This window comes from Dunckerocampus dactyliophorus, chromosome 14, assembly GCF_027744805.1.
Source record: "Dunckerocampus dactyliophorus isolate RoL2022-P2 chromosome 14, RoL_Ddac_1.1, whole genome shotgun sequence".
NCBI lineage: Eukaryota > Metazoa > Chordata > Actinopteri > Syngnathiformes > Syngnathidae > Dunckerocampus > Dunckerocampus dactyliophorus.
In genome coordinates this window covers 10,546,626-10,568,855 of record NC_072832.1, presented here as the reverse complement: position 1 = coordinate 10,568,855, position 22,230 = coordinate 10,546,626, and the positions used below count along the sequence as shown (strand labels likewise).

Genomic DNA, 22,230 nt, shown 5'->3' with positions numbered 1-22,230 from the left:
TCCCAATTAAGTCCAAATAGGTCAAATCTCTTCATGCAAATTTCTCACGAACGAATCGGCTCTAAGCGCACCACAATGTGTGCCCCTCCCCCTGCTCAGTGTGGACACAGAGGCGCCGCCACACATGTTGACCAATGACATTCACCTTGAACAGAAAAAAAGACGAGCAAAAAACTAATCGGCTCCCAATTGGCTCCCAACGACACGAGCCGGCTTTTGTCGTTCATTTCAAAGAGCCAGCTCTTAGATCCGATTCGTTCGCGACCGACATATCACTACTTACTACTGTATATAGCAAGCTTGCAAAGTTGCTATGTAGCAAGTTAGCTATTCAGCTATCTTGCCATCAAGCAATTTAATCATTTCGCAAGCATTTATTAGCATTTATTAAGCACGCAGCAACTAATAAGTGACTCATGTGTATTTCACTCCCCTGACCGTCCCTCGTCGTCCTGGCGTTGTTCGGCTGTAGCGTTTTTGGATCCTTGTTCAAACATATTGCTCCGGTCGCCGTATTTTCCTCACAAGGTTAGCTTCTTCTATTTCTTCTATGGTTTACAGTATTGGTGGTTCGCAAGCATCTCACATAGTTAGCTAGTTTGCTAGCCATGACCACAACAGGAGACGGCACGCAGGAGATTGATTGACAATGGTCTACAGCCGCAGAAGACAATGGGCGGTGCAGACAGAAGTGAGAGAATAGAGAGACACCTCCGCTTCCTGCTTCTTCCCACAATGGAATTCTTCTTAAAGGGCCAGGCTCGGCCTGTAACAGGATCCATACGCTGTAAAAAATGTTTAAAAAGCACTAAAATTACATTAAAAAAGCCGCGAAACAGCTAGTCCGTGAAAGGTGAACCGCGATGGAGCGAGGGAACGCTATTACTAAGTTATTGAACCTTTGAGGAAGGGATTAAAGGATACCAAATGAAAGAAACGGAAATATGTTGGTCCAATTCTACCTTATCAGCTGATAATCAGAGTCCGTAAAAAGCAAGCAGTCTAAATGTGTTAATCGTGTTGGACTGGTAGCTACGACGTTATCGGTCCATAATGCTTTGCGCACCAGCAAGATCATCATTGGGACTTTATGGCCCATCTTTGAAAGAAAAATACATAATTTCACTGGAATTGACATTTCTTTCAATGCAAATCATGTAACAAGTACATTTCCAAGGTTTTATATAGGAGCCACCTTCCAAATAAATCACCTGTTCCTTGCAAAAGCCCGCTGGCAAGTTGTGGCTTTGAGATAGCAAGATAACTTTCTAGAGTGCTGCACATAAATCTTTGAAATGAAATCCGTTGTGTGTTGGAGAGTGACATGTGAGGCAAACGTCTCCTGACGGACAGCCAGCTGTTGTCCTGGAGAGGAGGCGAGGGGCCACCTTGAGTGGCTGCCTCCACACTGGTACGCTTTTCATCGGCTTGAAGCGTTATTTTCAGCTACCTGCTAACACAGCCATACACGGGCGAGGCTTTCTCTTATCTGATATCAGTGAGTAGAAATCATCAGGAAGTTAAAAAAAAAAAAAGAGCCTGCAGGTCCTGTGTGGTATTCATTTATCAGAAACCATTGCTTTTCTCACGGATTTTGTGCACACTTTGGGGGCTTGCTGCTCAATTTGGAAAATAATGAGCCGGCGCTGTTTGTAAGTGTGATAACCTACTGGCCTGGGGATGATTACTTTCCTGTGCATTGTATAATTGCTTTCATATTCATAAATATGCACGATTTATTCCTCTCTCTGCTGCGCCTTCTTCTTTAGGAAAGAAAAGCTCATTCACTCTTGTTCAGCTCTGCCTTTGACGTCTCATTCAGGTGTGTGGATAGTGCTCTCATTAGTCTCCCTATTTGGATGCTGATGTATTGTTTAGTCTTACTTTTATGAATTTAATTCTAAACCATGTGCATGAATTTTTCTAAATCACTTTTTTTCCCATTATTTTTAAAAAGTCAACCCAATTTACTCAACGTTTTCCAGCAGGAAGATGCTTTGATAAGGCGTGATGTCGTGTAACTGCACGTTTTGTGAGTCCAGTGCCGTTTACTGTGTGCTTGTCATTGTTTCTGAATGCGTAAAACTGATTTTAAAATGTATTTAATAACTGTGAGAGGTACATTATAGGGTATCAACATTTTTATGTGTGCATCCATTATTCAGGTTGTTTTCGCCATTCGAATTCCAAATCAAGGTGGTAAATTATAAGCCCTTAGGCGTAAAAATATAAGGTTTTAAGTTGCGTGAATATCATTGTCTTAAAACAGATGAAGACAAAAATGACATTAATCCGAATTTTAAAAAAACATCAGTCTGTGCGTCACTATTCATTGAACATTACATTTTATTTTACCATCATAGATATCAAACTTGCAGTCCTTGTTTTAGCTGTAAAAAAAAAAAAAAAAAAAAAGTGCCCTTGAAATGATCCATTTGTTTGCAATGCATTGGGGTAAATGTACACTTTGGTTTTGCTTTTGATTTAGCTCAGGGGTGTCAAAAGTGTGGCCCAGGGGTCATTTGTGGCTCGCAGCTCTTTTTTTATTGGCCTGTGGCAAATTGTGGAAATACAATTTGGGAAAATTTCAGACAAAAAACAGCAAAAATGGGGGGAAAGGTAGACATTTTGATACCAATAACTACTGATAATGCACACTGTCACCTGTAACACAACACAAAGCTGACAAACTTTTGTCTTTAAATATATATAATGTATTTTTTCATTACTAAATTAAAAATAGCCCCCACATTCTTTCATTTTTCAGTAAGTGGTCCCCTGATTTTGTTTTTTTGAGACACTACCAATGAAAAGTGGACCAGTGGTGGAACTTATTTTGACATACATAAAGTGTCCTGGCAGCTTATGCTAAATGGCTAAAGCGACAATAAGCATGTAATGTTGCGTTCAGGAGACTCGCTTTCTTCCCAGGCACGCAAAGCAATCTCTCTGTCATGTTCTGTGTTACCGCTCTGCTGCCGCCTGTCTGCCATGTCTTGCACTGCACACTATTCGGCACACACCTGCAGCCAATTATCTCCAGGGCTTCATATGCAGGACACTGGCACACAGCCGGCGCCAGATTGTTCCATGCCATTTACATACTCACCGTCCACCTGCATGTTGGCTGTGTATTGTATGCTCATTTCTGGTCACCCGCCTCAGTGTAAGCCTTCTTGTTCCCTGCCTGGCTTTTCCAGCAGCAGCTTGTTAGCACCCTCCCGCTACAGTTAGATCCTGCTTGGTTTTCAGCAGCGCCCTCTTTTTCCGTGGAGTTTCCTGCTAGTTTTCGGCAGTGTATTTTTGTTCCTTCTTGGCTTACGCCCTGTGTCTTTTGTTGTTGGACTCTTTATATTTTTTTTGTACCGTTGTGCCTTTTTTCCTCCTGTGGAGTGTTTTTTTTTGTTTGAGTTTGTTCTCTGCATCTTGGGATCCAAACTCCAGCGCTCCGCTGTTTTGTGAAACTCCTGCACATTTGTCACCAGTCATCAGTTAAAGTAAAACTGCACTTTCTTTTTTTTTTTTTTCGCCCAGGGGTCGGGAACCTTTTTGGATAAGAGAGCCATGAAAGCCACATATTTTAAAATGTATTTCTGTGAGAGCCGTATCATTTTTCTTAACATTGAATACAGCTAAATATGTGCATTTTTAAGCAAGACCAACAATTTTTGAATATAAATCTCTGAATTATTCTTGTTAATAACATTGGGATAGCAAAGCCATCAAATAATAAATAAAAAAGTTCTTACCATTAATGGAACTTCTGGTGCTGCATGGTTTTGCACCGTACTCCGTCTTTCTTTTCGCCATCTTCTTCATCAAAAGGGTTTGCTCTGTAGAATTAGCTAGCTAACTATTTGATTAAAGGAGGGAAGTTTACTTCTTGACATCTCAATGACCCGGGCAGGCTACCGCATTATCCAGTAGTCGAGTTTTGGTATCTGGCCTGGAAAAAATGGGAAGGACAGCCGGCATCGACTCTGACCAGCCGCATTGCGGTAGAAAATGAATGGGTGGATTAAAATGCACGAGAAAGTTTTACATTTCGAATGCTATTTTTAACACAGATTTTTGCAATATTTTACTTTAAAATTCCAGCAAAAAATAATTTGAATACATTTTATCGTGTTAAGAAATGTCTGAGAGCCAGATGCAGTCATCAAAAGAGCCAAATCTGGCTCCCGAGCCATAGGTTCCCTACCGCTGTTTTCGCCTATCGTCGACAATCCTTATGTGAGGCATGAATGCATATCTTTCCCTTTTCTGTGCATTCTAATATGTATATATAAACAGCTAAAAAGACCAACTGGGCTTGAACCTGCGCCCTCTGCCTTAAAAGGCAGCAGCTGTACCATTACAGGAGATCTGGTTAATTCTGCCATTTTATTTGCATACTATTGGGGTCAGTCCTTTTATTTCATTTCAGTTTTAACCTCCACAGTGTTTGATGTTTAAGACAGTTCAAATGTTACTTGAAACACTGCTTGTACAGTTAATTAAGAGTTCATCTTGGCAACCGTTTGACTCTGGAAATGATCAGTTTCTATGGGAAAAAGCAGATTTGAACAAAGTGGAGGTAGACAAGCTTTACTATAAAATCCATCTACAGTGTCATGGTGAACAGCAGGTCTTAGTTTAATGCTTGACCAAACACTTTTGAGGTAAGAAATCACCACGCGGGGAGAATGAGTGGAAACAAATCAAAATGGTATTGCTGCCATCAGCAAGCTATAATTTTTTGGGGTGAGTTTATGAGACACTCACTTGACTTTGCTTTAGTTGTGTTTGTACTTCTAATCTAGAAGTTATCATCAAATCAGCTACAGGGAGAATGATTTGCACCCTTCGGAGATAAAAAAAAAAAAAAAAAGAGTGGACATTGCCACTGTTGTGTCACTCACTGAATTGTGAATTTTAGCTCTCCCTTAAATTGTCCACAATCTTTAAATCGGTGAAGGTCTTGCTTTAATATAAAGATTCTGATGTTTTAGGTGGTAATACTGTGGATCTTAGGTTCCCAAAGTGGGGTACGCGTAACCTGAGGGGTACACCAATTGGTAGGTGAATAAAAATGAAAAACAATTTGCGGCAATTACAAGTGCGCCTGAGCGCCTCGCGGAGCAAAAAGAAGACACAGCATGAAGTTGTTCATTGGTCTGTGTGCATCATGTGAGCAAATAAGTAAGTTTGATGATTATTTTGTACATTAAGAGTGTTTCATGTTGAAGATTTCATTATATTGATGTTCCGATCCCCACACGGGCTGCCGTCAAAACTTGTCACTGAATGGGGATTCTCCAAAAATGAGGCTTTATCTTTCTATGTACAGTTCCCTCATTTATCGCGGGGGATAGGTTCCCAAAATATCCTGCAATAAGTGAAATCCGCGACGTAGCCAACTTCAGTATTTTTTTTTTTTTTTTACAATGGTTATATATGTTTTAAAGCTGTAAAACCGCTCACCATACACTTAAGACACTTTTCTCAGACAGGCAATAACATTTTCTCACATTTCTCTCATTTAAACACTCAAAAGAGTTCACTTGAATTTTGATGATCGACCTACAGGTCAGACACAAGAAGTTAAGTCACTCACGCGGATTTCGCTCCTGTGACCGTGCCATTTTGTCCTGGCGCTGTTCCGCTGTACTGTAGCGTTTTTGTATCCTTGTTAAAACATATTGTTGCAGTCCTCCTCCTCCCAACCGAAGATTAATTTACAAGCTAGCAATGACACAGGAGCTGTCACTACGCAATACGTACCCAAAACACAACCGGTGCGGCACATGCGCGAGGACTGCCACTTCCTCCTTTTTAGCTAATTTTTACGACAGCGCTTTTGCGACGTCATCTGCTGTGGTAGTTATTTTTTAAATGTATGAATGAACATAAATGGTCAATAACCATACTTCATATATGTAATATATTGGGAGGTTATCATCATTTAATTCTTGACTCTTGTTAAAATACTTCATGAGCATGCAGATGTTTCTATCGTCTTATGACATCCACCAAGACCAAGCTACGTATAAACCTACGCAAAGCACGTAGCGCCGACATAAACGTCATATCCAGTTATGTATAACGCATAAACAAATCAAATAAAACACAAAAGGCAGCGATATTTCAGAGTAAACAACCATAAGCAGAGTTCAATGATGGATTAATGTTGAGGAATCAGATTTTTTTTTGTAAATGGAGACACACCATCCATTCAAACGGTAAGTGTGTGTGTGTGTGGGGGGGGGGCGCTTTATTGCTTGCAGCCGGAAAATAGATCGACGGATGGCATAGATTACACATGCCTGATTTGTAACTGCCGACCGGGATGCAGGTTCTATGCACATGCATAGAACCCAGCTGAACCGATTGCGTTCCGGGTGCGTAGGAGACATGGCAGCACGAAGGAGATTGACTGACAATGATCTACAACCAATCAGGACGCAGAAATCAATGAACAATGCAGACAGACAAAGAGGGGAGAAAGAGAGAGAGAGCGAGAGAGCGAAAGAGAGGGAAGACACTCAACTTCCCACAATGCAATTCTTCTTAAAGGGCCATTCTCGGTCTGTAACAGCGTTCATACGCTGTAATAATAAAAAAATACAAAAAAATCAGTGAAACCGCGAATCTGCGAAAGGTGAACCGCGGTAGTTTTGTACTTCTCATACTGCTTTATCATGATTGTTAAATGCTCCCCTTCAAATGAATATGCAGACTTAAACCATAGCCGTCGTGAGTGGACAAAAAAGTGCAAATTCAAGCCGTGCAAACAGAAGGATGCCAACATCAAACTGGAATAAAAGATACGCAGGATAATTACCTATTTATCGTTCCTTATGTGAAAGTTTATCAAAATATGACCATGCAAAATAGCTTTAAGTGTTCAGGAGTAGGGGGTGCATGGCTTCAGATGAAATGTCTTAAAGGGTACACGACTGTAAAACGTTTGGGACCACTGTTGTAGATCACATGAGAAGTACACCACATCTCTTCTCATGTACTTTTGGAGTCTCCCTCTTGTGGTGGCCCGATAGAATGCCGGTTTAAGTCACCTCCAGAATGTACTGGTATCTCAATTGACATTGCGAGAGATGAAGCACATTTGATATACGTCTTTAATTCATTTTATCCATCAAAGGATTCACAAAGCTTGCTAATTAAATGCATTGTTCATTTATTTATTACAAAAACGATAATACGATTTAAGAATACAGCTGCACGTTGTCAACATATCCGACTTCCAGTGTGATGGCATGTGCAGAAAGTCAGCAGAGAGGCAACATTTCAGATCATACCAATTGTCGCCATTTTAGAAATAAAATCATGCAATATTCATCCTTAGCTGTTAGATTTATCATTTAAAATTTGGCACCATTCTAAGAAATCAGTGAGCGACCCGCGAGGGCATTCTGAGGATTTTATAAAGACATATACTGAAATTATTCTTCTAAAAAGATTGATCTTCAAGTACCGGAAGGAAATGACTTTAAGTTTCACAGATTGTTGTGTTTGTTTTAAAAAATACTCACACATTATGAATAACTGCATGATTTGTACATCATTTCCACTGTAGGTATCATACAAGCTTAGTAGCACTACACGTCATGTCTCAGTCAGTGTTGTGCAACAAATATTCAATAAGAACTACTCATAATAAAGATAATAACAAACCATCGTTGACAATTCATCATAAAAATTTGTAAATGCTATTTTAATACCATGTAAAGGAGATGTCTCAACAGTGTGCTTTTTCTTCCCGAACGGAACCCAAAATAACAACAAAAAAAAAGTGTGGGAGCCCAGTGTGATGATGACACGGCTCTCACAGGGATTGGCACCGAAACATACTGTACACTGGAACAGCTGCTTGGAAACAGAGGCGGCCGTCCAAAAACAAAAAAAAAAGGAGCAGAGGAACATGCAGGCCTCCATTTTGGCATCAAAGGCTTTGCCTTTTACTCAGGAAACATGCCCGGCAAACACGTGATCACCTACAACTTGGGAAAGCATTGTAATCAGAAGCTGTGGGGTGAAATGGAAGACTGATTGACGCTTAAATGGAACTAACAACCTGGGTAGAATGCATCAAGATGGGGCTAGGAAGGTTTATTAGCTAATTTGGACTAAAAGGCTTGCACAGTGATGTTGTGTCGCTTGAACAAACAGATGAGCTTTCTTCTCACCACAATACTTCACTCTGCAAGATATCTGATGGCTGTTCGGATCTCGACTCCAATTGTTTCATTAGTGAAAGCAGTGAAATGAGCCAGGTGTAACGTTGTTGCGGTGCTTTCAGTGCAGTGTGCTGCAAATACTTCAAGCTTGCTCACTGAAAGGCACTGACGTTCAAGATAACACAGAGATGAATGATTCACGTGAAATGAAGATATTTCGTGGGCACATGTCTGTTTCCTGAGGCATGTTCACATCTCGCACAATAAAAGTTAGGAATAAAAATAAAAAACACCTCTTACCTCATGAAGCACTGAGCAAGGCTGTTCTCTAATAACAAAGCAATAACAAACCTATTGAACAAGACATGAGATCGGGCTCCCCCCGTAGAACCCCTCAGCCGCCAGGACAGAGCCGACCAACACCAGTGTCCACCCGGTTAAACTCAACTGGACGCCCACGGCAAGTGGCTTCAGGTGTGGTGAAGACAGAGAAGCCAGGCGACGCCACGCCTGCAGCCTGCGGCGCTCGGCATGCAGCTCATCAGAGGATGGCGCAGAAGAACTTCTTCTCCCGGAATGGGTTCTCGGAAGCAGGGACGGGCACGATGAGGGGGTCCTCACGTATGTGGGCGTCGCAGTATGCCATCAGGTCTGCGGCGGCTTTGGACACCTGTTGATACAAGACAGGTGAAGATACCCTAGTGGCCTGGATAGAACATAAGACGACCCTGCTTAAAAAAAAAAAAAAACAAAACAAACACAAAATATACCTTTTTGTCAGTAAAATTAGTAGACGTTGGTAGTTTTTGACTTTGTTGAAACAGAAGCTAACCATTGCTTGCACATTTACATGGGACTTTGGTGGGACACATCAGGAGAAATGGTGATAAAAGGATTTGTGAACGTCCAGCAGTTTGTCAACATGCTTTTCTTCCTTTTGTGCATATTTTTATTTGTACTCTTCTTTTTTCGTTTTTCTATATATCATATTATAGCGACGGGAGTATTGTGTAAGGTCCTGAGCTGTGATTCAGGCTTGGGCTGTAGGGGACAGTGGCGTATGCCTGCGGGTTAGAACCAACCCGACAAAGAAGAGTTGCCAAGCTGCGTTGGCTGCACTGGAGTGTGGAGTGCGTCTTGCTGTAAGGTAGACAGTAATAAAAGGCTGATTTGTGTCATTCCGCCTCATCGTAAATTGTCCATTCACACTCACACTCATACCTGTGGACAATTTAGAGTATCCAATTAACCTAACGTGCATGTTTTTGGAACGTGGGAGGAATCCCGAGTACCCGGAGAAAACCCACGCACGGGGAGAACATGCAAACTCCACACAAGAGACGTACAGCAGAGATTCAAACCCAGGTCTTCCCGATCTCCTGACTGTGTGGCCAACATGCTATGTGACTATGTGGGTGTTATTTCATGTCTAGATGGCTCTAATAGGATCGTATACAGGTTTTCTACGTCATAACTGCAAAAATATTGAATATTGATGAACGAGGGATTACTGTACTCTTATCCAAGAGAGCTGCTGAGGTAATTTGATTGTGAGTTTTGACTACAATGACAATTAAAGCTGCGAGAAGAAATTCCTGTTGCTACTGGGTGGCTTTGTGAGAAATTCAGGAAGTGACTTTCACATGGCTTCAGGGTGTCATCGTCATCATACGTACCAATTATAATCAAGCTCATAATCAAGTTATTAATGTTTGCATCTTTGTGGCAACTCGTCAAACTGACCATCAAAGTTCGGCACCGACTTAAAAAAAAACAAAAAACTTCCACCGACTTTAAATTTGCCAAAGTGAAAAACCTTTTTCATGTTTTCATGAAAGACCTGAAGCTGTACTTCAAAATCAATATCCTCTGCTAATAACAAGAAAGCTATCAAGACTATAAATCTGTGTTCCCACTTCAATATCCTTAATTCAATTTAATTTTCATTGCTCATGTCCCCTGGTGTAACTTACTTTAATTATTATTATTATTATCTTTATTTTTATTTATTTATTTATTTATCACTTTTATGTTACGTTTTTATTTCTTTAATCTCGATTTCTGTGTGATTTATTTTATGTGTTTTTGTTATCCAACTGTTATTTTTCAATGCCCATGGTTTGATGTGTTGTTAGTGTAACTTGTAGGGCATTAATAAAGTTGATTGAAAAAAAGAAATGACGCTTTGTGTTATATGGAATTTCTTACATAATACAATGCAAAAACTTTACATAAATTCTTTACGTTCAGTGGAATTTACGTAAAAGGAGGTTTACGTTTTGCGAGGTACTAATGTATATTATGGCATGCTTTTTTGTAATGTCTTTTTTTTAACTGATGATTCTACTTTAAGTGAGTAAATATTTTGGGATGCTTTATTTGGCTCATTATTAACGTATTATTATGGGTCTGATATCAAACTTTAAAATCCTCCTTGCCTACAGGCCTCGTTCCCACAGTGGAAAAATGACTATAGGTGTTACAGAGTGCATATAAATGCAGGGTCCACTCACAAATGGAGAGAAGAGGAGCAGCTGCATCAGCGTGATGACCGACGCTTAGACATCTAAAAGGAGGACATAGACAGAACCACGCAAGCACTCCATGTCCTATACTTCTAAATAAGCAGGATTATTATGCTACTATTTTTATATTAAGGAGCCACATCACACACTGGCATGTATTTACATACACTGGCGTGTATTTTTACATGAACACGATGCTTTGACAGTAAACAATATTAGTCTACACACAAGAGACACAGATAAAGTCCTTGCGCTCACTTTTGACTGACTTTTCGAGCGGTATTGATTTACCAATAATCTTCATTGTGAGTGGAATACAAGTGCACTGCATTATGCTGAGAGATGTTTCTAGTACAGTACTTGGATTACCTCATTCAGGGACATGAGCGGGTCAAAATATTACAAACAGCAACAAATTCCTCTCTGACATTACCAACCAAAACTGACCATTATTCTAGTTACATTATTTCTGACGCATCTACCTGAGCTTAAGATGACTGCCTCCACTTACTGGACATCTCATCCAGGAATATATTGTGAATCTCCTTTTGTAAAATGACAAACAGCAATCGCATTGAATTCATTCACAAGTTCCCGTCCTCATTTGTGTTATTTATGCAAGTGACACGCCACCTCTGCAGTAGAGCTCTTCTTACTTGAACTCATCATAAGTCCACATGTCACTGCAACACACTCAACTTCTCATGACCCAGGTCATAGTTGACATCATCTTTGCTGACAAGTCACAACTTTCTACAACAAACTGCATGCCAGACTAGGCTATTTCTTTTCTTTGTATATGCCGAGACACAGCACAGAAGAAGATCAATACTGCTACTAAATGTCAACTAATTCAACGGGACTGTTAGGAATAATAGGGTGCTTTGGTGGGGCGTGAAAAAAAAAACGAAGCACTTAAAAGCAATCACATATCACCTAAAATTAAGATAATGTAAAGCTGAAAAAAAATGTTAAAAAGTTGTAATACAAAATATGACAAAAGTCTTATTTTACATGATAAAAGTTTACACACTGAAGTGACCAGAATAAAGTCAAAATATTTCAAGGAACTTAATCTTAATCAAATTTTATGACAATGAAGTGTTAAAAAAATCAGAATGGATATATATATGTAATATATATATTATATATAATATATAATATAATATATATAATATATATATAATCTATAATCTATAATATAATATATAATAATATAATATAAATATAAATATATATATATATATATATATATATATATATATTTTATATTTTTATATATTATTACTTTACTATTTATTTATTATTATGAAAAAAGTTGTAATATTACAAAAATAACGAATGAAGTGTAATACAATTAAAAAGTTGTACTTTAATGAGACTAATATCATCACAATAACAGTGTTATGACAAAAAATACTTAATATTACGAGAGAACAGTGTTATTTTTTTACAAGAATAAAGTGGTAACTACAAGGATAAGTTAAATGACATACTATTTAATGACACCATTAATATAATGCAAACATTGGTTTATTTGACTATTATTTCATCCATCCATTTTCTATGCCGCTTGTCCTTACTAGGGTCGCGGGGGTATGCTGGAGCCTATCCCAGCTGACTTTTTGGGCGAGAAGCAGGGCACACCCTGGACTGGTCGCCAGCCAATTGCAGGACTATTATTTCAGTGTGGCCCTAATATTCCTAGTAGTCGTTATTGTTCCATAGTCTTCTCTAGATAACCTCATTTAGTTATGACAGTACTCAAGTCTGCACAAAGGAGAATATTAAGAAGAACTTTCATTACGATGAGGATAAACCACATAATTACTCTGATAATCAAAGTGAATTATAGTGCAGATTTAGGTAGGTTTTCTGCTGAGAAAGTCAGTGTGTGTGTGTGTGTGTGTGTGTGTGTATGTGTGTGTGTGTGTGTGTGGTTAAGGTCCAGACTGGCTGTAATTACACTGCAGCCCCATGATGCACAGAGTCCTTCTAATTAACACAGTTCATGTTCCTTTGGCTGATTGAGCGATTAATGAGAAGGTCCCTGAATGGGCCGCTGCTCTTGTCTGATACACACTTCGAGTTGTCACGTCCCTTAATTAAATCTAGAAAACCACCAGACACTGACAACAATGCTTTTTACTGCGTCCGTCTCTGCTGTTTATGCTGCTTTCATTCATTGATGCACTTAACTTCACAAGCTGTTTGATGAAATAAATCATACGCATTTGCCTATCTGACTAGACACGTTACAAAGGCTAAAAAAATTATACGATTTCTATTTTATTCATGATGTATCATTGGGTATGTCATCATGGAGAATTTTTAGTGTAACCAGCAGTCACAGAAATTGCGAATTATCTCCAAATTGTATGCATTCATACCTTGATGGATGAATGGGTGTGTGAGTAGGTAAACAAATAGACAGATGCATGGATGTAAGGCGGGTGTTAGCTGATGGATCTGTCAGTGGATAAACGGATGTGTGACTGGACAGATGTATGGACAAATGGTGGGGATGTATGGCTCGATGGATGTGTGAGTGGATAAATGAATGGGTGAGTGGACAGATGGATGACAAATGGGGGGGACGTATGCGTTGATGACGTGTGAGTGGATAAACGGATGTGCGAGTAGACAGATGCATGGACAAATGGTGGGGATGTATGGCTCGATGGATACGTGAGTGGATAAACGGATGGGTGAGTGGACAGATGCATGGACGAATGGAGGGACGTGTGGGTCAATGAATGCATGAGTGGATGACCGGATGTGTGAATGGATAGACACAGGGATGAATGGGGAGATGTATGGGTCAAAGGATGTGTGAGTAGATAAACAGAAGTGTGAAGGGACACATGCATGATGAATGGGGGGATGTATGGGTCAATGGATATGTGAATGGTTAAAGAGTGTAACATATAAACAACCATGACTATTGTGGTGATCAACACTAACTAATGTAATGTAGAAGTCACATGACTGAGGACCAATAATGAGGAAGAATTGTTCCTCTTTTAAACTCTGCCAATGTGGGCTGAAACAATATCACTATGGCTACATGGTATTATAACACAACGTCAAACACCAGATCAATGATAAGGGCAACGAATGTTGATGGTAGGTTTGGGATAATCTATGTTTATAATACAGAGTTTCCTTCCTGCAAGCAGCTTCAGTTGTGCTGAGTGTGTATGCAGGATGATGAGGAGCGATGAAGCTGCATGGCAGGGTTCCAGTCTTGTCTGCGATGCTGAGCGAGCAGCCTTTCCACTGTGGGGAAATCTTTCTCAGAACACACGTCGGCAGGCATAATGAACGACATGATGACGCAAACTTTTAATTCTCCATCGCACTCCTGAAACTTGACACACAAAAAATACTGCAAGCTAAAGCTTATGGAAATTGAGGATGGCTAAAAACCACACCGGGCTCAAAAGTCAATATTTAACCACGTAATGTCTAAAAGAATTTTCAAATGCTGTAATTCAAAGCTTCCTGTCCTAATCGATTATTGTACGCATAGAAGACAAACAATCTAACTGATAAGGTGACAAGATGAGATAAAGCACCGCAACTTCCATCATACAGTGGGACCTGGGTTTTCGTCATTAATGCCTTCCAAAAAGGTCAGACGAAAACCAAAATGTACAAAAATTGAAGCATTTTTTTCCAAAGGAAATCATGCAAATCTAATTTATCCGTTCCAGACACCCAGAAATATGAACAAAAAATAAATTTTATAGAGAATAACGATGGTTTTACTAGCAGAAAACAATGTGACATATAGTGGCATGAAAAAGTGTGTGCCTCCTTCCTGATTTTTTACATTTTTTGCATGTTTGTCGCACTTAAATGTTTCAGATTACCAAACAAATTTAAATATCAGTCAATGACAAAACAACTGAACACAAAATGCAGTTTTTAAATGAAACTTTTTTTTATTAAGGGAGAACAAAAATCCAAACCTACATGGCCCTCTGTGAAAAAGTGATTGCCCCTAAACCTAATAACTGGTTGGGCCACCCTTAGCAGCAACAACTGCAATCAAGCGTTTGCGATAACTTGCAATGAGTAATTTTGGTTGGCCGGCCACTCCTGGGAAGGTTCACCACTGGTCCATGTTTTCGCCATTTGTGGATAATGGCTCTCTCACTGTGGTTTGTTGCAGTTCCAAAGCTTTAGAAATGGCTTTATAACTTTTTCTACTTGAACTCAGGTGTGATAAACCACAGTTATGTTTTAATGGGGGAGTGAATTACTTTTTCACACAGGACCATGTAGGTGTGGATTTTTTTTCTCCCTTCATAATAAAAAGTTTCATTTAAAAACTGCATTTTGTGTTCAGTTGTGTTGTCATTGACTAATATATAAATTTGTTTGATGATCTAAAAACATTTATGTGTGACAAAAAAATGAGGAAGGGGTCAAACACTTTTTCACACCACTGTACACACCAATGGCTGATAAAATGGAGAAATGAACATTTAACATTACTTTCATCTTTATCAAAGACTTTGTGGTGAACACGCTGATGAGTGGAGGGAGGATGAGAGGGGCGCAAGAGCCACGTGGACGATGTTGCACTCGAGTCCGTTACAAACATATCTTTAAGGAGTGGATGGTTAGAGTTGTATACTTGCTCACTTGAACTTTATTGTAAACTTCAGCAGCAGGTACAATCACTATTACACACACTGACCCAGCTCAGCTTCTGGAATGTGTCTAGCTTAAAACACCCCCCCTGTAACATGTGTTAACTACTTAACTTACATTACAATCCCATTGTAACAGATGCTACCTTCGTACTTTGTGATGAGTTCTTTCTTGAACTCAATAATGTTTCTCACCACTTTATCAAAGATCAGGCACTTGCACACAGAACTTTCAGAAACACGCAGTGTGCTTGAATGCCTTCAGTAGTGAACGGGCACCGCACTAAGAGGGAGTAATGAGGCAGAAACTGAGTTTTTCATCGTTATGTGTGTACTCTACAAACAAATAAACCACCCTCACACACATAATAAAGATAATTAAAGGATTCCCTGGCCGGAATCTGTCTATAGTGTCCAAACTCTAAAAGAACCACTCTGTCTAACTGCTTAACAGAAAATAATACGTGGGCAAACGGACAAGTTTGACAGACATACTGTATTTCTGGCAATCATTTTCGATAAAAAACACATGTTGTACTGCTTATCTTATTCAGGGTCGCGGGTTAGATGGAGCCTCTCCCAGACGATCTGGGTCCGGTCATCAGTCAGTAACAGGGCACATATTGACAGCCATTCACAGTCACATTCATTTAGAGCCTCCAGTTAACGACACAGAGATGTCCAAGTGGAGATTTGAACACACACACCTGTCACTGTGCTACCTGACAAAACATCTGAAACATGCGACTGATACGGTCACGCAACAATGAGCCAGCTAGCCACAAATAGCAGGCTGCTGTTGTTTATTGTTGTGTTATATTGATTTGACGCTATACAGTGGTTAACTGTTACGCTTGTTTTAAAAATGAGATGTGCGGCGCATTAGCAGTACAACTTTTATTACCCTTGTTAAAGTTAATAGTGTTTAAAAAGTGTATTAACTAATTACGTTATGTTAATCATGTCAAAATGCTACTTCAAACATTGCCCGTTGCCTGTTCATAAGGTTTTATGATGGCGGCAGTTTGACCCTGTAACAGCTTATTTCAAATTCTATCATACCCTATAAGGAGAAAACATTTTTTGAAATCCGACCAACATTCCAAAACGGACTTTGTATGACTTGAGACATTCGTACATTTTTATGGACATCTCAATTACTATTTAACATTTGCGGGTTTTCTCAGGTTTAATTCCTAAGAATTACGGGCATCTACTGTATGTGTTGTGTTTGAGGAGAGACAATTTGAACAGCATCAATGGACTGGAATAGCGTCCTCATCATTGACTAACGGGCCGCACGGTGGTCCAGTGGTTAGCATGTTGGCCAACACAGTAACAGTCTGGCGATTGGGAAGACCTGGGTTCTACTCTCCCTTGGGCATTTCTGTGTGGAGTTTGCATGTTCTCCCCATGTGTGCGTGGGCTTTCTCCGGGTACTCCGGTTTCCTCCCACATCCAAAAATTGGTGACTCTAAATTGTCCATAGGTATGAATGTGAGTGTGAATGGTTGTTTGCGCCGCGACCCTATTGAGGAGAAGCGGTATAGAAAATGGATGGATGGATCATTGACTAACCTCAATGTGCTACAATGTCTTGCAACAAGGAAGAAATAGCAAAACCATATAGAGAAACAGACTTGGTAGGAAGATTATGGTCTATATCAGTTGTCTTCAATTAAAATTGATTAAGGTCAGTTTATGCACATTTTTTCACATTGAAGGTCCGAACTGCATTTTGCCTTAAATTGCGTCAAGCTAACTAGCTCATGTGAAAAGCAAACGTAAAGACACCCTGCACATCTCCCTATAGTTTCAATACAACACGGTTAACTTGGCAACTACATTGTGTTTAAAAGAAAACAGGACCAAATGTCACATAAATAATAAAAGGTTTGACTGTACAAACAATACAATAAATAAAATGTCACTTTAAAATAAAAGCTGCATCAGTACATCCTCTGTTAGAGTTTCAGATTTTCTTGTTATTGTTGTAGCTGACATTGGGATTTGCTTTATTTTATCACACAATTTTCTCTTTTTGTTTACTAATGAGTAAGGTCTCTGCAGCAGAAGCATTCACAACTCTCCCCGTCAGTGAAGAGAAGGACTTTTTATTTTGTCCTTAGTGAACACTCATTTGCACGTTGCTGTGCTGTAAATTAACGTGTTATGACGATCGGAGATTTTTCAGACGGGGCTATAAGCTACGTTATTATCCGCGCTCTCACGTCAGACTTAGGTGGACACTTCGAATGATCTGTGTGGCGCGTCACATTCCCGCTTTTGACCGGCGCTACAGTTTCGGAGCATACTGTATGAGGCACAGCGGTTTGGCACCGGACACTGGCAGAATAAACATGTATTGGTCCATTCATTCACGTTCAAATGTCCGCTTTTCTTAGCAACTTTTCTTACTTTGAAGCAAGCCGTGATTCTCTCATTCACTTCTCGGGGAGTAAACAAACAATTTCATTGGCTCATTTTGAGTGACGTCACCGCGTTTGCCGTTCCAGAACCGTAATAACTGAAGCCATTATGCTCGTAATCTGCTGCTGCGATCTGTCCGCTAGCATGATTATATGTTAACATTATTATATATTTCCCCATTCACTTGAATTGATCATGGGACCGTAAAGGGCCATCACAGGATCCGTATCTGGACCGAGGTCCGCTATTTGGTGATGGCTGATGGCTGTGCAGTCAGGTCCAGCAAAGCCTTCTCTGCTGGCCTAACCATTACCAGAAGCACTGACCTATACTTAAATTGTAGTATTTGTTCCATTAAATTATATTTATTTATTCAGAACATTCTATTATATTCATTTCGTAGCATGTTTCTTGGCAGCAGAGCTTCCAGTAGTGTATGTGTAATGTTAGATTTTTTTGTCCAATCAGATTTCAGCTTCTACGTGTTGCCATATCAACGGAATCTCCCCAGAGCCTTCAGAATCAGGAGTGTTGGTCCTTGATTTGCCTCTAGGGGCCAGCATGCAGGCCCCCAGTTCTGATTGGTTGATCTGAGTAAAGAATCATGCCTCCCAATCCCAATTGGTTGATCATTGCAACACTGTTCAACAAGATACGCCCACATTGGCTGACTGTGGAGGAGGAACTTGACATCTCTGGTGAGTAGATGTATTTTACTTCAAAGGTTTTATGTTTTTGTCATGTTATTAGATACATATTGATTGTGAACTGCTTCAGATGATGTTGTAGTGTAGATGGAATTTGGAATTGTCTGAACCTAGTTATGCTGAACGCCAACTTTACAAGCACCGGTGTACCGCAGATCCTCGGTGGACATTAGTCACCGACTCAAAGCTACTAGCAGTAATGTAAGTCAGGCGTATTGGTGACTAGGACAATTCCAATGGCCCCCAAAAGAACAGGTACAAATTAAATATACTTTTGTTATCTTTTTACCTCTTTTTGGCAGTAAAAGTTAACTCCACCAATGACCAAAAAGTAAACATCCATAATGACCAACCACCCCCCTATATCTGCATGAAATGGTTTGGAGTCGGTGCTTCGTAGCAGCCAGTACACGACAACGTTGCCCAGTACTAAAATAAAAAGGAAAGGAAGAAAGGAGAGAGGAGAAATAAAAAGTAGAAGACTAGGGCCGTGTTTAAAAACGCACTCATCCAGCATTTAGAAACATTACGTGTCCCGTTTGTCACAGAACAATTTGTCCCTTAATAGATGAGAATCAAAAAGTGTTGTAAAATGTCAATGGCATGAATGAATGACGGGGTGCTGTACGTGAAATTTCATGCCAAACTTCCTTTCTGCTCTGCCACTAATAACAAAATAAAATGAAAGATTTCAACCACTTTGCCACATAATGTCATGACCAAAGCTGCCCAGGGGGCCCAAATGTGATTGTTTTTTCACGGCGTCACTCTACACTGGTTTTAAACCACGCTAGGGCACATATTTATTAACATTATTGTTTTGGTTTTTGATACTGGCTCTTACTGTGTCTTGTGAAACAAATTCTGGCCAACCCGCTGAAGGCCCAGGTACCAAATGCACTGTCCGCCACTCATATAGTGTAACCATTTCTGTGGAAAATTACATTTTTTAATTAACTGAGTAAAGTTTATAGGACACCGTTCGCAAAAAAAAACAAGTTAAGCTATGTCTATTGAATATTTTGTGAATAATAATGCTTAGAATTTTGTTAATATAGACTTCCTGTCTCTTCCCAGAAGTGGGCGGGCCTGTACCCACTCCTTCCCCCTCATATATGCTATGCTAGCAACTTGTTGTTTTTCAGCCAATAATATGCCAACTGCTGATAAAATAATTGTATTGAATTAAAATGACAACATTAATTAATATGTGTCAGTAAAGCAAATATTGCCTAGCAACACAGTAATTCATTTTTGACCAAGTTTGGACATAAAAGGGCTAGGATATGGTAGGCTAAGATAGGCTAGGCTAAGATAGGCTAGGCTAAGAGGGTAGGCCATGATGACCAATCAATACCAAATGCTTTGCTTTTCTCACAGTGTATCTACATTTATAAAGCATACACAAATATTTCACACGTTTCAGTGGAAAAGTTGGAATTTATCTTTGTTTTAATAAGAAGCAAACACACTTCAAGCTTCATACCTTTATCCTGTCCATGCAAGCCTCCATCTTGAGCTGCTCCACAGCTTTCCTAGCTTGGGAGATGCTGGCTGTGCTGTTGTTGGCAATACCGTCCTTCATGGTGCTTCCTGTGACAGGATATTCAAGCATCATTATCTGGTCATACCTTAACACAGCAGAACCTCCACTTAAACCCTAGAAGTCGCACAATTTGTCTGATGTCAATCTGAAAAGCTGCCACGTCATCAATGCGTGACATCACATGAGAACTCAGCAAATCTCATGAGACTTCAGAAGTGAGTGTGTGTTTTTTGTTGTTGTTGCTTTTTCTTACTTTTTTTGTGATGCCAGTCAGGGAGGTTTTCTGGAAAATGATGGAAAAGTGTGATGATAACCATAGAACCAGCAATTACTGAGACATAAAAGGGCGCTCCTCGAAAGTTCTAAACAACAACCGCCACGTGTAATAATACATATAAATAGTAAGACTCAAAAAATTCTAAAAGTGAAAGCCACAGCATGCTTGCTCACCCCGACTACGTTTATGTCATTCAATTTGCGCAATCGCTCCTCTTGCATGTAACTGACAGACCTTGCACATCAAAACACGACTCACAATTATTCTGTCAGGGAAAATAATACAGCAAAATGGAAGTGATTAAGTGATGGGACAAGGAAACGCGCTGGCCTAGTGTGAGTATGACCTAATATAGGGGTGTCCAAACTTTTTCCACCGAGGGCCACATACTGAAAGAGTGCGGGGAGCCACTTTGATATTTTGATGTATATTTTAGTTTTTTAAAAGGCTAAATATATATGTAAAGGCAAAGCTTTGATTTATTATGAGTAAGTATCAACATTTCAGCTGCGAGCCACACTTTGGACACCCCTGCCCTAACAGAACATCACACGTTAATGTGCATGCAAAAATCTCCCATTCCCCAGATCTCCTACTGGTGCCTAAAGGTTGAGTAGTTTTATTTCAGTTCAGTTTAATTGTATAGTTTAATGAAGGTTGCATGATGGCAGCAACCAGGAAGTCAACAGGCATCACAGAACAGATAACTACAGTATATTTTTGTGGAGACGTGTAAAAAAAAAAATACTGTCATCACGTGGGATATTGCAGCTTTACATACATATTGTAGATCTATTTGTGACAGATCAGTGCAAATCTGTGCTGCTCCTATTAAAGGCCCATGCTTGCCCCCCTTCCCCCATGACGTGGTCAGCAGCATCCACAGGAAATGACACCTGAGCACAAATGTCTTTTCCTAATCATGGGTGCGGTGCAACTGAATGCATTGATAATCTTATGTTAGGGGTTAATATTTATATGCACTGAAAGAGGGGATTCCATGTATAGCCAATTAATTGCCTTTCATCCTGGGCCTTCTCCATTCAGACAGAGGACGGTAAACATGGACGATATTCAATAGTGGATAAGCGGGACATGGAGAAAAGGATGGAGATGGTGTCTAATTATCAGCTCTGCATCATTGATGGAGGCTTACCTAGTGTGTGTCGGTGTTTTTTTTCCCAAATTGGAGAATTCCGGTTGACTCCACCCTATACGCACACAAAGAGGATTTGTCAAATGCTTTAAAAAAAAAAGCGAGGAGGAAACCCCCCCACAGCCTCGTCGCGGTGGATCGCGCTGTAGGAATGCTGGAATGTGGCCTCGGCAGGTCCGCTCCGTGAGTCGTGCGTGTTCCGAGGAAGAAGAGGAGGAGGTGATCTCGGTGAACACCACTGTTGCCTGGGCTCGATGATATGCTAGCAAGAGAGAGGGAGGCGGTGGTGGTGGTGGGGGGGGACACCTCCGTATGACGAGATTCACGCTGTGTCGGAGCAGGAGTGTGCGTTCTCCGACCGCGTAGGCTGGACCCTGAACGCAACAGAAATGGCTTCTTGATGAGCGTCGTTGCAGCAGCAGGAGCAGGAGGAGACGTCAGTGATTTGCAGGCTTCCCCCCCTTCATCTTCATCAGCTTTGACATCACAGCCACACCCGCCTCCCCCTCATAGTAACAGCCGGAACGTCATGACAACCACTTCCATGCACTGTATACGATGTACTGTATAGTGTTTTTATGTACTCGGTCACATCATTAGGTACACCTGCCTTTACAATGACCTATTTATGTTGGTTATTGTGGTTGTAGTTTGCGTTGCTGATGTTTATTGTTTACCCTCATCCCCAGATGTAAACTGCATAATTTCTATGTTTGGTTTATTTTAACAAATACAGAATGTTAAAAAACAA

The 22,230-nt window shown here is 40.1% G+C and overlaps 1 protein-coding gene across 2 annotated transcripts; it reads right to left on the bottom strand.

The window, feature by feature from the left end:
- Nucleotides 1-7,160: 7,160 nt before the first annotated feature.
- On the bottom strand, nucleotides 7,161-21,950 carry LOC129194342 (guanine nucleotide-binding protein G(I)/G(S)/G(O) subunit gamma-4). Of its 2 annotated transcripts, XM_054799510.1 has the most exons (4): nucleotides 21,480-21,950; nucleotides 20,300-20,329; nucleotides 19,987-20,093; nucleotides 7,161-8,847 (listed from the first exon to the last, which is right to left on the bottom strand). In XM_054799510.1, the coding sequence occupies exons 3-4, from the start codon at nucleotides 20,083-20,085 to the stop codon at nucleotides 8,719-8,721; spliced, it is 228 nt and encodes a 75-aa protein (XP_054655485.1). In that variant the 5' UTR covers nucleotides 20,086-20,093; nucleotides 20,300-20,329; nucleotides 21,480-21,950; the 3' UTR covers nucleotides 7,161-8,718. The 2 variants fall into 2 exon arrangements, with proteins under 2 accessions (XP_054655485.1, XP_054655484.1); XM_054799509.1 differs by lacking the exon at nucleotides 20,300-20,329 and having other exon boundaries at nucleotides 21,480-21,941.
- Between the last annotated feature and the right edge of the window lie 280 nt (nucleotides 21,951-22,230).

What these genes read in the sequence shown, in the direction of transcription:
- LOC129194342 (XM_054799510.1), bottom strand. Translation starts at nt 20,085, where the DNA reads ATGAAGGACGGTATTGCCAACAACAGCACAGCCAGCATCTCCCAAGCT. An exon ending in CTTGCATGGACAGGATAAAG is followed by an intron (nt 8,848 to 19,986) that starts GTATGAAGCTTG and finishes TTGTATCAACAG; the next exon opens with GTGTCCAAAGCCGCCGCAGA.